General features: G+C 36.7%; 1 protein-coding gene across 3 annotated transcripts; it reads right to left on the bottom strand.

Annotated features, from left to right (window-relative positions):
• Positions 1-2,941: 2,941 nt before the first annotated feature.
• Positions 2,942-10,604, bottom strand: LOC138327173 (organic cation transporter protein-like). Of its 3 annotated transcripts, none has more exons than XR_011209024.1 (11): positions 10,024-10,285; positions 9,487-9,730; positions 9,250-9,353; positions 8,771-8,928; positions 7,729-7,897; positions 7,028-7,243; positions 5,734-5,960; positions 4,332-4,513; positions 3,899-4,050; positions 3,666-3,799; positions 2,942-3,394 (listed from the first exon to the last, which is right to left on the bottom strand). XR_011209024.1 is itself a non-coding variant. In XM_069273165.1 (11 exons), the coding sequence occupies exons 1-11, from the start codon at positions 10,497-10,499 to the stop codon at positions 3,751-3,753; spliced, it is 1,593 nt and encodes a 530-aa protein (XP_069129266.1). In that variant the 5' UTR covers positions 10,500-10,604; the 3' UTR covers positions 3,606-3,750. The 3 variants fall into 3 exon arrangements, 2 of the variants coding, with proteins under 2 accessions (XP_069129266.1, XP_069129261.1); XM_069273165.1 differs by lacking the exon at positions 2,942-3,394 and adding an exon at positions 10,472-10,604 and having other exon boundaries at positions 3,606-3,799; positions 10,024-10,087; XM_069273160.1 differs by lacking the exon at positions 2,942-3,394 and having other exon boundaries at positions 3,606-3,799.
• Between the last annotated feature and the right edge of the window lie 4,649 nt (positions 10,605-15,253).

Below are 15,253 nucleotides of genomic sequence, written 5' to 3'. Positions count from 1 at the left end.
CATGAGTTTTCTCATGTGTTTTAGCCAAAACTATTTTATCCTATGTAACTCCTTTTATTAAATCAAAATTTACAATTTTGTTTGAGTTTTTTACTTGCCTTCTTCTTATCCTTATCTTTTAGATACAGTTTATATCCTAATACTTGTGCCTGCCTTGTAGTTGGGCCCTAAATGACCTTAGTTGTCGATGGGCCGTAAAACCCAAACAAACAAACAAAACAAACACAGAACTCGATACCAAATAAAAATTTCATGTAATAGTTGCAATTGGAAATTATTACGATTTCAGTAAATAAATATTTAATTTCTTTCGTTTGATTCAATTTCTTAATTTGATGACTTGATCCCGAACATTCCAGTGACGTCACTTTTAGTAGGAGTGAATGAAACGCAAAGAAATCCAGGAATAAAATAGTTCGTTCACCAATGTGCCAAAACTTCCATTTTAAGATGAATAATGTTTCCCCTTCCACACGCCAGCAGATACAGCAGCCATTTTGGATTGTGACTGTTGTGGCGGGAAATATATATAGAAGTCATGTGACTCATGTGGTCATGTGACAAGTCATGTGACTTCAGTGGATATTCATTAAAATTCATCAAAATGAATGAAATAGCATGTCAAGAATCATTCATGAAGTTTTATGCATAACTGATATTCATTAAAATTCTTAAAAATGAATGAAACATTTTCATTCATTTTGGAGAATTTTAATGAATATCAGTCATGCATAAAACTTCATGGATAATTGTTGACACATTGATCATGAACAATTATGAATGTTTCATGGATTCATAAAACTTCATGAAGAGTTCATGAGTCATTTGATGATTATTCATGAAATTTTTTTCAAGAACCACAATCTGCTAATATTCTTCATAAATATTCATGATGTCATGAATACCATCTCGCAAGGGATAGCACTTTAGAAAGGGCAACAGCTCCACTATACAAGAAGACACTGCATACATGGGAGGCCGTCCTTACATGACCATGGATGTTAATAGGACTTTAAAATAATCAAACAAATAGGATCTTAAAAGCTAGCTCATTCATATGTTACGATCCGTAATAGCGAATATATACACACGAATATACATTCTTGGCATCGTGTTATTTCCTATCATAACAACGGAGGTTTAGCCCCGGTATAATATAAACTACACTCAGTGTAATTTACGTGATTAAAAGACAGGTAATCATAATTATAATCATTACTGCTATTGACATAATTAATAGGGTGTATATTTATTACTATAATTGCTCGTGGGATGAAAAACTGGCGAATTAACTAACGATTTGAATTTAGCGCGTTAACGCACGAGTCAAGTATTGAGATTCAACAGATAACGAAAATGACACAAAACATTATATATTTGTATCAAGAAATGTGTAAATGTGATCTGTTATGTTTATGGAAGTCACCTGAACTATGTTGCGATGCGGATAGGTCATAAAAATTCGTAATCTAGCTAATTCACGTCTCTGTAAATGACTGCTTCCTGTGTATTTCGCTATTGGTTGTGGTTGGAAGTCGCGGATTCCGCACACGTTATGTAATTGGCGTCTTGATTGGCTCGGGCTCGGCAAGGGAGATTTCATTTGAGCTTCCAAGCCTAGAAGTCGCCTCTGGCCCTAACAGTGGTAAACATTTGAGCAATCTCGAACCAATGACCTTAAATATAATGGCTCAGGTTCGGGATCTTATCCGTTCAAAGGGGAATTACTCTAATAGAGCTCAAATAATATGAGTATAATCCGTTGGCGAACACAGGGTAACGTCTCCGTATTCGGAAACACTATTTGTAGATGGAAACACCTCTTAAGCTAATAATTAAAGTTGATTATAGTATTTTATATAGATATTTATTTCTCCATATCGAAGTATTATATAGATGGAAGCACCCTCGTCTATGGAAACGCTCAATATTTCAATTTCGTATTCAAGTATATATATCAATGTAAAATGATTTGCATAACCTTTTAAATCTCCATGTACCCAGTACCTGTACTTTGAGAATTTGTGATTATTATAAATATTTTTTTTATATTTATTCTTGACTTTGTTCTTTTATGGAGTAGTGCTAGGCTGGAACCGAATCACTTACATGTTACTTTTATTTGGCAATCGCTGTAATAAGTAACCATAGCAGAAAAGTTACACATTACTATGATAATCTACATTCCAGGTCTATGATCCTGAAGACTGAAGAAGGCCCTATAGTTGCTGAATATATATTCCATGGATATGATTATGATTTTACTTGGAGTTTATTTTGCCCTTTTATTTCGGATTATTAATATACTAGCGTTATACCATTTTTACCTCATTATGATCCTGTGAAAGAACTTAGTTTTGATGACGGTATATGACCCTTCAATGGTCGAGTGCAATGAAGGGATTACATCCTTATAAGACCCAAATAAATTTGGTATCAATTTATACCAAGTTCGTGAGGCCAGACGTGAATATTGTGTAGGCTATGACATATATGATGGCACTGAGGGATGTGCTTCATATGTCGAGGCGTTAGATATTGATAGTGAGGAATTATCCACAACTACACTAAAGTAGTTATAGGTTTAATATCAAATTGTGACCGTTTACTAAAAGGTCAAAACGCTAACCGAGATAATTACTATAGTCCTGAGCTGACTTATAGCTGTTGGAAACATACACAGCTGGTACAGTCCAAATAAATCGGAAAGCAAGGCATATAGTGGGGTATTGAAAAACCTCAAGCCTGGAGAGGTAATTTTCAGGCGTCGAGGCAATTGGCGTTCTTGAACAGCCAGGGTAATGTAATTACGGCCTCCCATGTAAGCAGTGTTTAGCGTGTATGTAGTTCATGGTGCGTGTTTTGGAAGACTGTGGTGTGTTCGTGTTGTCTTCTTGTATATTGAAACTTTTGCACTTTTATAGTGCTATATCACTGAAGCGTGCTGCCGATGACACCAAGCAACACACCCCACCAGGTCACATTATACTGACAACGGGCGAACCAGTCGTCCCACTCCCTGTTTGCTGAGCGCTAAAAATGTATGCTCAGGAACACCTGAGTAAAACAGGGAAGTGGTTATGAAACGTAATATACGATTATTGTAAGTTCATGAGTGGCATTGATCTTACTGATCAAATTGCACAATATTATCCACGCCGCTGTACCCATATAAATTTCAGAACGAGTATTGTACGTAGTTTGAGAGAGTCTTCTCATGCTCCTCGTCCAAGTCGTCAATTTGGGAGACGATGTGAGCCGCCTCACAGTAAGGCATTTCCCATCATATCTTCCCTGTAAGGCTGGTGCAAAAAGTAAAAGTCCTCTTCGTGATTGTGTAGTATGCAACCCATTAAGACCCGACGAGACGGCAGACGTCTTTCTGGTGTTCTACCTGTCAAGTAGCACCATGCGTTCCTTAGTATTGTTACATAAACTACATCCATAAAGACTTATTTCTTTATACATTTCACCAAAATTATGACAGTTTACAATTTTACCTGGTTATTGTTCTTACTTGCTAATTGCAACAATTGACCTGGTTCTCCGAAAGTTACAGGACATAGCCATTATATATACAGAGATAAAAATAACATGAACAGTGATTTGTGTTTAAAAATCACCTTTAATTGCAATTGCAATAGAAATTTAATATGACGTAATACCTGTAAAATATGTATTCTGTACAAAAACAAATGACATTCGATTTCAGCTCAATGGACAGTTTCACGTATTTCAAAACTGCTTAACTTATCCAACCAGTTCTAGCTCACGCGGCGTCTCGGTGTCACAAGGTTTCCTGTGTTTAAGAAACAAAAATATCAACATTAAATAATCTAAAAAATGTCTTTCGACGCAGAAGTCAGCGTAACAGAATCAACATAATGAAATCACTTACTTTCCAAACTGTATGCCATCTTCTATTGTTTCTGGTAATGCTCTGTTTAGTGTTTCTGGCAGGTGTAAGGACGTAATTCCGGCTATGATAGCAAGTGTTCCAAATACTCCCAATGGGAACACTTTACCGACCATACCACCAATTAATGCCGCCTAAAACACGCAAGTATTGCAATTCATCGCATAATCTGCCTGTCAATGATATACATTGATACAGCATGTGTAATATTTGACTAGGCTGAGTGTGATATTACCTGGAGCGCTTTTCTTTGGTTGGACATTCATTGGGACGTTAGAATGTTGGAAGTTGTGACAAAATGCCGGCCCCTATTTAAAGAGGTCCTCTGATATGATAATTGATTTAGTTGGTGATAACCTGCGTGCAATGTGAAGATAAACAATTTATTCATATAAAAGATACTTAGAATACTTACTGAATCGGCTATGTACGGGGCTGCAATGCCACCTGCCCTAGAAGCGCAAGCACTGGCCCCCAAACCGGCATTTCTTACAACCGTGGGAAAGAGTTCCGTAGTGAAGAAGTATATGGTGTTGAATGCAGCAGTCATACCAAACTTACCAATCATAGCAAGTACAATTATAATGATTTGGTTTTCTGAAGATCAAAAGAAGATAGGTGCTTGATAAAGAGACACATTCATGTAAACGTGTGATGTCCTTAAATTTTAATAGCATATGAGGGATATGAAAGTAATACGAAACTCTTTCACATGTTGAGATGAAGTCGGGGCAATTGATTAGCGTTCCTTAATCATGAAGCCAGATTATTAACTTAAGATCAATATATGTAGCTAGTATTAAATCAATATCCATTTCAATATCGCTAAAACCAGATCTATCTGATACAAGAGTTAAGACACTTGTGTTTGTCCTTGGGTCCATATATGTAGTTTCCTTTTTATTTTTCCGATCATCTTCCGGAAGCTATGTGAACCGAAACTTTGCCGGTCACGAGATCTCGGGACTGCTGCGCGTATTCTGTTTCCATCTATTTAAGGTCATTTAAATCTTAGGTGATTAATTTATATCTGACGCCTATCCGTTCCCTAATTTTCTGTTATCTCGTAAATGGGAATGCATTAACATTACTGTGTGTGTAATTTTCGCTGTCAGTCGATATTTTCACAATGTTGTACTTGGCATGTCTCGCTCTTAGACGGGTTTCGATATCTTCACTCTTGTGTTGAGAGCCGATTGTAGGCTGGGAAAAGAGTGGGAGCCTCCTGTGTCGAGTTCCGGGTTTAACAGTTAAGGAGATAATACGAGAATCTCCATTTGAGAAGGGTGTTTTGTGAAATTAGAGGTTGAACTGTCGATAATCGGCTGAGTTGGCAGTGCCACGTGTTCGGTCAATAATTGCTGTACAATTCATGTATTACAGGTGATAGCGGCATTATTGTCTATTACACTAGTTCTCACTGAGCCACACGAGTATTTTCTGCTTACTGTTAAATTTATATATGTTAAACGTTAATAAACAGTACAATGAATTTTATGCCATCCATTATCAATTCTCACCAGTACCCGGAAACGTCTTAGCAAGACTACTAATAGAATCTTTCACCCCTTTGGGGCGAGACAGGAGAATCTGAACCCGAGGGTAAGATTCTTAAGTTGTTAGACACGAGGCTTTGCCGAGTGTGTGACAGCTTAAGAATCTTATCCCGAGGGTTGAGATCTCCTGTCTCACCCCAAAGAGGGTGAAAGATTCTATTAGTCTCGCTAAGAAGTTTCCAGGGCAAAACAAATTAATAGTAACATTCTACTAAGTGTTCTGACTGCGGTCCTCACAAACCGGTCGCTACACATACGTACCCTTCTCTCCATACCAAATAGGAACGATCGTTGATGCACAGGCACAACCTCCTAACATCATACTGACAAAGTACGTTTTCTTTCGTCCGATTCGACCAAGCAAAAATAGAGCTATGGTATTTGCCGGAATTTCAACTAGCCCTGATAAAAACATGTTCAAATAAAAGTTCCCACCGAGATTGCCAGCATTTAGAGATAGGCCATAGTAAATCATAGCCACTATACCCCTGAAAAGAGAGATACAATTGTGAGTACGAATACTGGATCTGGATCGCCTATTTGGTGTGGTGGCATAATTAAGATAGTACTATAAAAACGGCAGTTCCACTGAAACAAGGAGAAAATAGAAATACCGCAGTCTCCCAAAACCCGCACCACGCACTTCACGCACGCAAAACACCCGATGCATGGGATGCCATCCTTAAATGACCAAGATATTTAATACGATGTTAACTTAATCAAATAATTCAATTTTGCTTGTTACGAGCATTTTCATTGGCTTAAAAATTTACTTCATCAGCCAATAAAAATAAAAAATGGTGTCGCCGTTTGTGACATTGCATCTGATTTGCTGAGATGACGGCGTAGTGATTTCATAGACAAAAAAGTCCCAAAATGAATCTTGAATATTGAAGATATTATCTTAAGTTAATTGATATATAATGATTAATTTGAATATTTTTTATGTTATGGAGATATATCACAAAAATCTGAGTGTACTCTCATCATAAACCGCTTCGCGGTTTATTTAGAGTACACTCAGATTTTTGTGTTATATCTCCATAACATAAGAAAGCTATTGAAGTTAATCCTTAAATAAAGCATTAATCAAAATATAAGATCTACACATGGAGTCACCTTGCCACATACCAGAGTATTGTTGTTTTATACTCTTTTTTTTTTAAAAGCAAAGGAGATAAAACAAACTTAGATCTTTAACACTTCAAAAATCGAAAGAAATGAGCGGGCGGACACACCCGCACTTCATACACGTTTTACACCGCATGCATGGGAGACCCTGGTTGTTAATAGGATGTATTTAATCAAAGGAATTTGCAACCCTACCATTATCACAATATGACTAGAGTATGAGATGCGAGAAGACATAAATTGATCAAGGACCGATAATATAGTCACTATATGTCAAATTTAAGGTTGATGTGTCATATTCAGACGCGTCAGTAAAAATACGTACAAGATTGAATAATGAGTTATATTATCACCATATTACCTTAAATATCACAGCGAAAAAAATGTATAAAATGTCTTTCGTTTGTGAAGAGTGTAAACTCACCAGTTGAATAATATTACAAGAGTACGTAGAAGAAGAACTCGAGAAGAGAACAACTGCCACATTGTGCCTGTAGGTTCCTGTTGCACTTTCTCTTCCTCCTCGAATACATTCTTTTCTATCTTCACTTTGTTGACCTTTGCTGCCTTCTGGATAATTGCATTTGCCTTCTCATACTTACCTTTACTTAACAACCATCGTAGTGATTCGGGAATTAACCTATAGCAAAAATGAAATCCACTTCAAATGGGCTTTTCCGAGTTGTCTCCCAAGGTTGAAATCAGTGATAAAAGTATAAACATTTAACTAATTTAACAATTATGAACATCTTTGGAGGTACCGAATGATCCAAAGAATAAATGTCTTTATTTACCATTGCAACAATACAAATGGTTACATTGGAAACCGCGAGCTAAACATTAATGGAAAACCATAATTTCGTCTGTACTATTTCTGATTAACCAACTGTAACATTGACCAGAATTCCACATGAATTAACTAGAGTTTCTTGTAATAAACATCGGGGTAGAAACGGGACCAGAAATGAAATTTTGCCTATTGAAATATGTGACTCTGTACCATTACTTGATGATAAAATAATTTTACTTTGTACAAAGATTAGCAATGCTTTCCCCATCAAATTGATTGAAATTATATAAATCAACGATGTGTGATGTTACTCAGCATACCATGTCGGTACCTACCACCAGTAGAGAAGGAAGAAGGCCGCCGGAGTTGAACATATAATACTTATGTAGTACCAATGTCTAACTAGGTAACTAACACCGGCAAGGACCATCAGACCAATGGAAAAGAAAAACGCGATTATGATTCCGGCATATTTCCGCTTTGATGGCCCAACGAGCTCCACACCTGCAAATAACATTGTTATACACTGTAAATACGAACACAATAAAAAGGCACTTGCATTCATACAAGAGGTCCAAGGGTAATAAGTAGTAATTTGATTGGTCAATGTCAATGGTCACCAGAACGTAGCTCAATATTGGAAGTTGTCATATACTCACGGAGTGAGAGTAGGATCCGGATTTTAAACAGATGTTTTTTACGATGATTAAAGTCAAAAATTAAATCTGAAAGAGCTTTATTAAGTAAACTGAAATCATTTCTTAGATGATTAAGTGTAAAAACAATTCTCTTCCTAAGCTCCGCATCTTTGAGAAAACAAAGGCGTGTGTTTAGGTGCTATTCTAACGTCCTACCGGCAGGGTAAACGCATGAAATAAACATGTCTAAAGATATAAATTTATCTTACAACTGCCGTACATGAAACAGATACCGACTGTATGTTAAATTAATGATTATCCATCAATACAATACACGTAAAGTTACACATTTTGTGAAACTCTTTTTAACGTGACCACAAATTTTAACTTGCATTTGTAAATCGAAAAATTATCGTAATCCTATAATGATTGTTTTTGAATGTAATATTTTGTGCTTATCAAAATGCATGGAGCAAGTGATTACTAAAACCTTTAATCGATCGTGAACTGATCAATAACGCTCCCAAGGTAATGAACGGACGACCTTTCTGAAAGATTATGAATTTTAATTTCAATTCTAATGTCATTCACTCCGAACAAACATAACGTCACATTTACCGGAAGTAAGTCATGTTTGCCCCTGTATTGCGATATCGTCCTTTTTCTGGAATTGCAAATAATTCTTTGTGGAGACTTTATATTTTTGCAGTATTTAATGTGTGTGTGTTTGCTTCATTACCGAGAACGACGCCGACAGGGTAGATCCCTTGGGTAGCCGCGCCAATTACAGTCATGATGACAGCGTACAGGGTGAAGGAGGAGTAAGACCAAGTCATACCGAAACTGAATCCAAACATCATCGCCAGAGAAAAACACAGAGTGGTTTTACGGCCAAAGCTGAAATAGATATTGGTAAATATATCTCCATGTAGTGCATCTTTTCAAAGGACAGAATAATTGCAAAAAACCTTGATGTCTAAAATGTATTTAAGAGGAGAGGGGAGGTACAAATAAAGTGCGTGGATTTTGTCGCCCTCGCCACTTTCCAATGTAATTATGATGTGAATTTTACAATTGCCGGTAACTAATGGGAAAACAAAATATCAAGGGTTAATATCGTATTGTATCTAATTTTGTCATTCGATAATAAACACAAACTATGAAGATATGAGAAAATTTTGTTTGGACACTAAATGCTAGACGACGTTATATACTTACGCATCAGACATATTGCCAAAAACTATTGCACCGACAAGTTTCCCAACAAAAAAGAGAGATTTCACAAGGGATGTTAGATGCTTCTTTCCACACACGATGTTGAGCTTGATTTAACAAAAAACCTCATTAAAATCTCGTTACAAAAGCATTCACATAATGGATCCTAGCTGTTAATTTAATCAAATATTTTCAGAATATATGAAAATAGCAATATCAAAGCCTAAATTATTAATTTACCTTGGACGAAAATGTTTCTTTGAATACCGCATCGCTGTACACCCACTCATTACATTCAATGAGTGAAACATTGGTTGGTCTACTTAAATTATCGAACAGGACTTCTTCATCAATCGAGTATATGTGACATTGGTCATATTCATAAGATTCATCGCCTGACGGAGGTATGTAGCTGTCTATGAGGTGTTGGTGGTAGTAATTTTGTATGTCATACGAGTCATTCTCAAGGCCTGGAATTTTACACCTGTTGAAACAATCGTAAAAATCAAGCCATTATTAAAATGGTTTACAATAATTATCATCAGATATGACACGCAATGAACAAAGAATTCGAATGCTGAACTTGACCAGAAATTCGCATATTTTTTAACAGAAAGACAATAGTTATTCATTTTTTACAAACAACTGCGGCTTTTATATTATTCAGCAGCTCTCAGTACCTAGATAATTGTCATCTCTTGTCAAAGTTGAGTTTTATAATTGAAAATTATTATTTCCATATATTAAACGAGCATTAAATAAATTTATCTTGCTTACCTGTGGTCAGGTGCGTTGAGAAATATCACCGTCATCACAGCATACACACCCATATTCAAGGAGACTAAACATATTAAAAAGTACACGCATTTTTGGTATAATCCAAACTCTCCAATGACAACCAAAATATTATCAAGTTTCATTTTGATACCGTGTATGTCTTCTTTATGCTATATAGAAGAAGTGAGGATATACAATATCATTGATAACATTTACATACTTCATAATTTACTATCCTTTAATGGGTAATTCATGATCACGTTTATGTACTGCGCTTCTGAAGGGTACTTTGTATGGATAGTTGGTAATTTTAGTGGCCTTTCGCATGGAACGTGAAATAACGACTGTCCATGCATACAAAACGAGACAGACAACAGCTTGCATCATAATGATGTGGACTTCCTTGGGGTGATGCTATTTGTTTTTATCAGTTAATAGGTCACCTTACCGAAAGGGCCATGATGAACTATAGTCATCGTGCTCCGTCCGCCGCCAGTTCACCTTTTCACATTTTAGTCACGGGCATTCAATCTTTTCCTATTCAAATGGCGATGCAGGTATTTGAATCGTACCCGTACCCCTGTTGCATGATCGTAAAAGGCAACTAAATTTAGGATGATCTTTGTTTTTTCTTCCATTAACGTCCTATTAACAGCTAAGGTCATGTAAGGACGGCCTCCCATCTATGCGGTGTGTTGCGTGTATGTTGTTGGAGGTGCGTGTTTTGGGAGACTGCGGTATATTCATGTTGTGTCTGTAAGGAAGGCTCTGGGTTCTGTCCCCTGGCCGAGACACACCAAAGTCTATAAAATTGGTAGTTTCTGCTCCTGCTTAGCGCTCAGCATACATGGAGTGGGACGACTGGTTCGCCCGTTAGCAGTATAATGTGACCGGGTGGGGTGTGTTGCTTGGTGTCTTCGACGGCATGCTTCAGTGATATAGCACTATAAAATGGGCAACAGTTCCACTATACAAGAAGACTATATATGGACATAAACAAAAAATTACGTCACTTGCTAGTTTACACAATGCATTGCGCGTTTCAACCAATCGAGTGAATGACATACAGCCACGCGAACCATTTAACTGTACTATACTGTCGGCGTATTGCCCACCACACCTGACCCATGTTCTGGCTAGGGGTCTCGGGCATCTATTACTAAGAAATGAACAACTCACATCTCGGGCATCTATTACTAAGAAATGAACAACTCACATCAACGTTTCGACAGGTTTATTTAATACGGAACACATTCATATTGAAACGAATTTCGTCATCGTCTCTAATTGAGGGTTTCTCACTCAAGTCTATTATACTGGGTTGTGATCACAAATCGTCTGATTAGCCAATTGTTGGAAAGAATAACTCAACGCCCCATTAATATTAGTTCATACATATAATTCCGATTCTCTAGATACAGAGTCACAATGTGTAATCACACTCTCTATCACTCTAATTACTGTACAATTAGAGATTGCGAAGCATATAAAAGTACTGCAGTCTCCCAAAACACGCACCTCGCACAACATACACGCAACACTACGCATACATGGGAGGCCGTCCTTACATGACCATAGCTGTTAATAGGACGTTAATAAATCAAACAAACAAATAAAAGTTATAAATGGTAGCGAGTAAAAATGTACAATTATCTAAATTGATAATAAAACTCCCAGATATAATATATGACTTGTCTTTTTATGAAGAACAACAAAATGATAACTAAGGTGCAATAGCAGCAATCGCGACAACAGAATAAAGATGGTAGTAACTCAGTAGATTTAGTTAGTAATTTATAGAAATTGATCAATATACATCAATTTCACTATTACAAGATTTAAACCCAAATATCTTGTAATAGATATACAAGAGAACCCTAGTTTTCTGTATTTAACAACGTTACTGCAATTCTCTACGATAATTTATGGAAATTGATCAATGCATCAATTTCCCTATTTCAAGATTCACAATTCCAAATATCTTGCAATAGAAGTGCCCAAAGCTTTTAAACCACTGTGTTTGTAATAAACACAATTATTTACAGAAATTGATCAAGTAATCAATTTCACTAATACTATATTAACTATATCTTGTAATAAAAATACAAGAGTACGCTAGACTCTTGTATTATCCTATACAAATATTATAACAATTTGATATTAATTTATAGAAATTGATCAGGAGATCAATGGCCCTACAGGTAGGGCGTTAGGATGTTACCTGCTGTCCCTATTGCATGATCTTAAAAGGCGACTATCTTTTCTCTTCCTAACTGACTTTATCTTTCCTAATGCCTCCCTTGGCACCGCCTCACTTTTGACCTTGTGTTGAGCGTTCGCCCATGTGAGGAAGGCTCTGGGTTCTGTCCCATGGCCGAAACACACCAATGTCTATAAAATTGTTACTTTCTGTTCCAGCTTAGCGCTCAGCATACAGGAAGTGGGACGACTGGTTCGCCCGTTGTCAGTATAATGTGATCGGGTGGGGTGTTTTGCTTGGTGTCTCCGGCGGCATACTTCAGTGATAAAGCACTATAAAAAGAGCAACAATTCCTCTGTACAAGAAGACAACATGAATATACCGCAGTTTGCCAAAACACGCACCTCGCACAACATACACGCAGCATACCACATACATTGGAGACCGTCCTTGCATGACCATAGCTGTTAATAGGACATTAATTTATCAAACAAACAAAAAAAATTCACTATTTCAAGATTAACTATATCTTGCAATAGAAATAAAAGAGTTCACTAGACTCTTGTCTTATCCTATACAAATATTATAACAATTTAATATTAATTTATAGAAATTGATCCAGAGATTAGTTTCACTATTACAAGATTAACTTTATCTTGTGTAATAGAAATATAGGAGTACGCTAGAAGCTTGTATTATCCTATACAAATATTATAACAATTTTAAATTAATTTATAGAATTTCACTATTACATGATTAACTATATCTTGTAATAGAAAAAAAATATACACTAGATTCTTGTACTTTCCTAAGTACAAATTATGTATGGGAATTTATCAAGTCATCAATTCCTCCATAGATAACTCTTATAAATGTGTCATTATGACAACCAAACTGGCGCAAGAATACATATCCGATGTCGGGAGGAGACGTTAAAAATCACTCCGCTTTATATACCTCTCAGGCCTCCACTTATCCGTATATGGAAAAAGTGGAGGCTCTCCAGACTGTTTACAACAATAACTGTCGTACATTGCCGACGTCACAATGTAGTGCCAAAAATGAGAGCACAAAGAAAAGGTTATCAATAACGTGAAAAACAACTGTTTATCGACTGAAAAATGTTTTGTAACTACACAAAATATAATTACAAGTCACTGTTTTCGTTTCCGAGCCGTATTTAAAAATATACACCAAAACCGGCCGGAATGTCAGCGTCAGCAGATTAACCGTGAAAGCAGTACAACTGGTCGGACCTAATATGTCTTGAAATCGACCGTTGTACGCCACAAGTACGTATTAAACTTGATTGATCATGAAGCTTACATAGACAACAGGTAGGGGCGTTAGAATTGTACCTGCTGCCCCTATTGCATTTAGGATCTTATCTTTTCTCTTCTTCCTAACTGAATTCATCTTTCCTAATGCCTCACTTGGCACCGCCTCACTTTTGGCCTTGAGTTGAGCGTTCGCCCCTGTGAGGAAGGCTCTGGGTTCTGTCCCCTGGCCGAGACACACCAAAGTCTATAAAAGTGGTAGTTTCTGCTCCTGCTTAGCGCTCAGCAAACAGGGAGTGGGACGACTGGTTCGCCCGTTGTCAGTATAATGTGACCGGGTGGTGTGTGTTGCTTGGTGTCTTCGGCGGCATGCTTCAGTGATATAGCACTATAAAAAGGGCAACAGTTCCACTATACAAGACACAACATGAATATACCGCAGTCTCCCAGAACACGCACCTCGCACAACATACACGCAACACACCACATACATGGGAGGCCGTCCTTACATGACCATAGCTGTTAATAGGACGTTAATTAATCAAACAAACAAACATAGACAAAATCGCGAATTCAAATTCTGACATTCAGACAATTCATTTGAGATCAGCTGTTGTGTGTTTATGCTACTGAACTGTACCCCTGGTGTGTTCATTTGGAATAAACGTGTGATAACGGTTAAATTGTAAATGATTAGCAGTACCTGTCAAATGTCAATGTTTTTATCTTAATGACAATGCAATCAGATGGTAAATGTATGTTATATCAGATTTTATTTGAAATAGTTTGTTGGCAAGTAGTGTGTCACAGGCTACCGATAGCCGCCATATTGGATAGTGACTAAGCAAGTGGTCAGAATTTGAATTCGCGATTTTGCTTATGTAAGCTTCATGATCAATCTTCTGATTTGATTCAGTGATCGTTTAGACAATACCAATACTATTTATCCAAATATATGTATTTAATACGTACTTGTGGCGTACATCGGTCGATTTCTAGACATTCGGTCCGACCAGTTGTACTGCTTTCATGGTGAATCTGTTGACGCTGACGTTCCACCCGGTTTTGGTGTATATTTTTAAATACGGCTCGGAAACGAAATCAGAGACTTGTAACTATATTTTGTGTATTTACAGAACATTTTCAGTCGATAAACAGTTGTTTTACGTTAATTATAACCTTTTCTTTGTGCTTTCATTTTTGGCACTACATTGTGACGTCGGCAATGTACGACTGTTATTGTTGTAAACAGTCTGGTGAGCATCCACTTTGCCTCCACTTTTTCCACATATGGAAAAGAGGAGGCCCGAGGGGTATATAAGACAAAGCGATCCTAGTGATTTTTAACGTTTCCTCCCAGCATCGGATATGTATTCTTGCGCCAGTTTGGTTGTCATAATGACACATTTAGTATAGGAGTTATCTCCCTTGTATCGATTATAGGAAATTTGGCATAACTTACAATATAAATCGTCTATTGTTCAATAGGGAGTATTATAAGATATTTAGGTTTGAATCTTGTAATAGAGGAATTGATGACTTGATCAATTCCCATAAATAATTTGTTCTTAGGAAAGTACAAGAGTCTAGTGTACTCTTATATTTCTATTATAAGATATCAATTTCTATAAATTAATATTAAATTGTTATAATATTTGTATAGGATAATACAAGAGTCTACCGTTCTCTTGTATTTCTATTACAAGATATAGTTAATCTTGTGATAGCCTTGTTGTTTTCCATTTTGCATGCC

This window comes from Argopecten irradians, chromosome 1 (genome assembly GCF_041381155.1).
Source record: "Argopecten irradians isolate NY chromosome 1, Ai_NY, whole genome shotgun sequence".
In the NCBI taxonomy this organism is placed as follows: domain Eukaryota; kingdom Metazoa; phylum Mollusca; class Bivalvia; order Pectinida; family Pectinidae; genus Argopecten; species Argopecten irradians.
Note: the sequence above shows the minus strand (reverse complement) of the source record. Positions and strands in the feature narration are given on the sequence as shown.

Excerpts from the sequence above, each read along its gene's own strand:
- LOC138327173 (XM_069273160.1), bottom strand. The coding sequence starts at position 10,166 with ATGAAACTTGATAATATTTTGGTTGTCATTGGAGAGTTTGGATTATAC. Across the intron at positions 9,354-9,486 it reads AAGAAACATTTTCGTCCAAG|CTCAACATCGTGTGTGGAAA; the intron begins GTAAATTAATAA and ends TGTTAAATCAAG. Across the intron at positions 8,929-9,249 it reads TTTGGCAATATGTCTGATGC|CTTTGGCCGTAAAACCACTC; the intron begins GTAAGTATATAA and ends TATCTATTTCAG.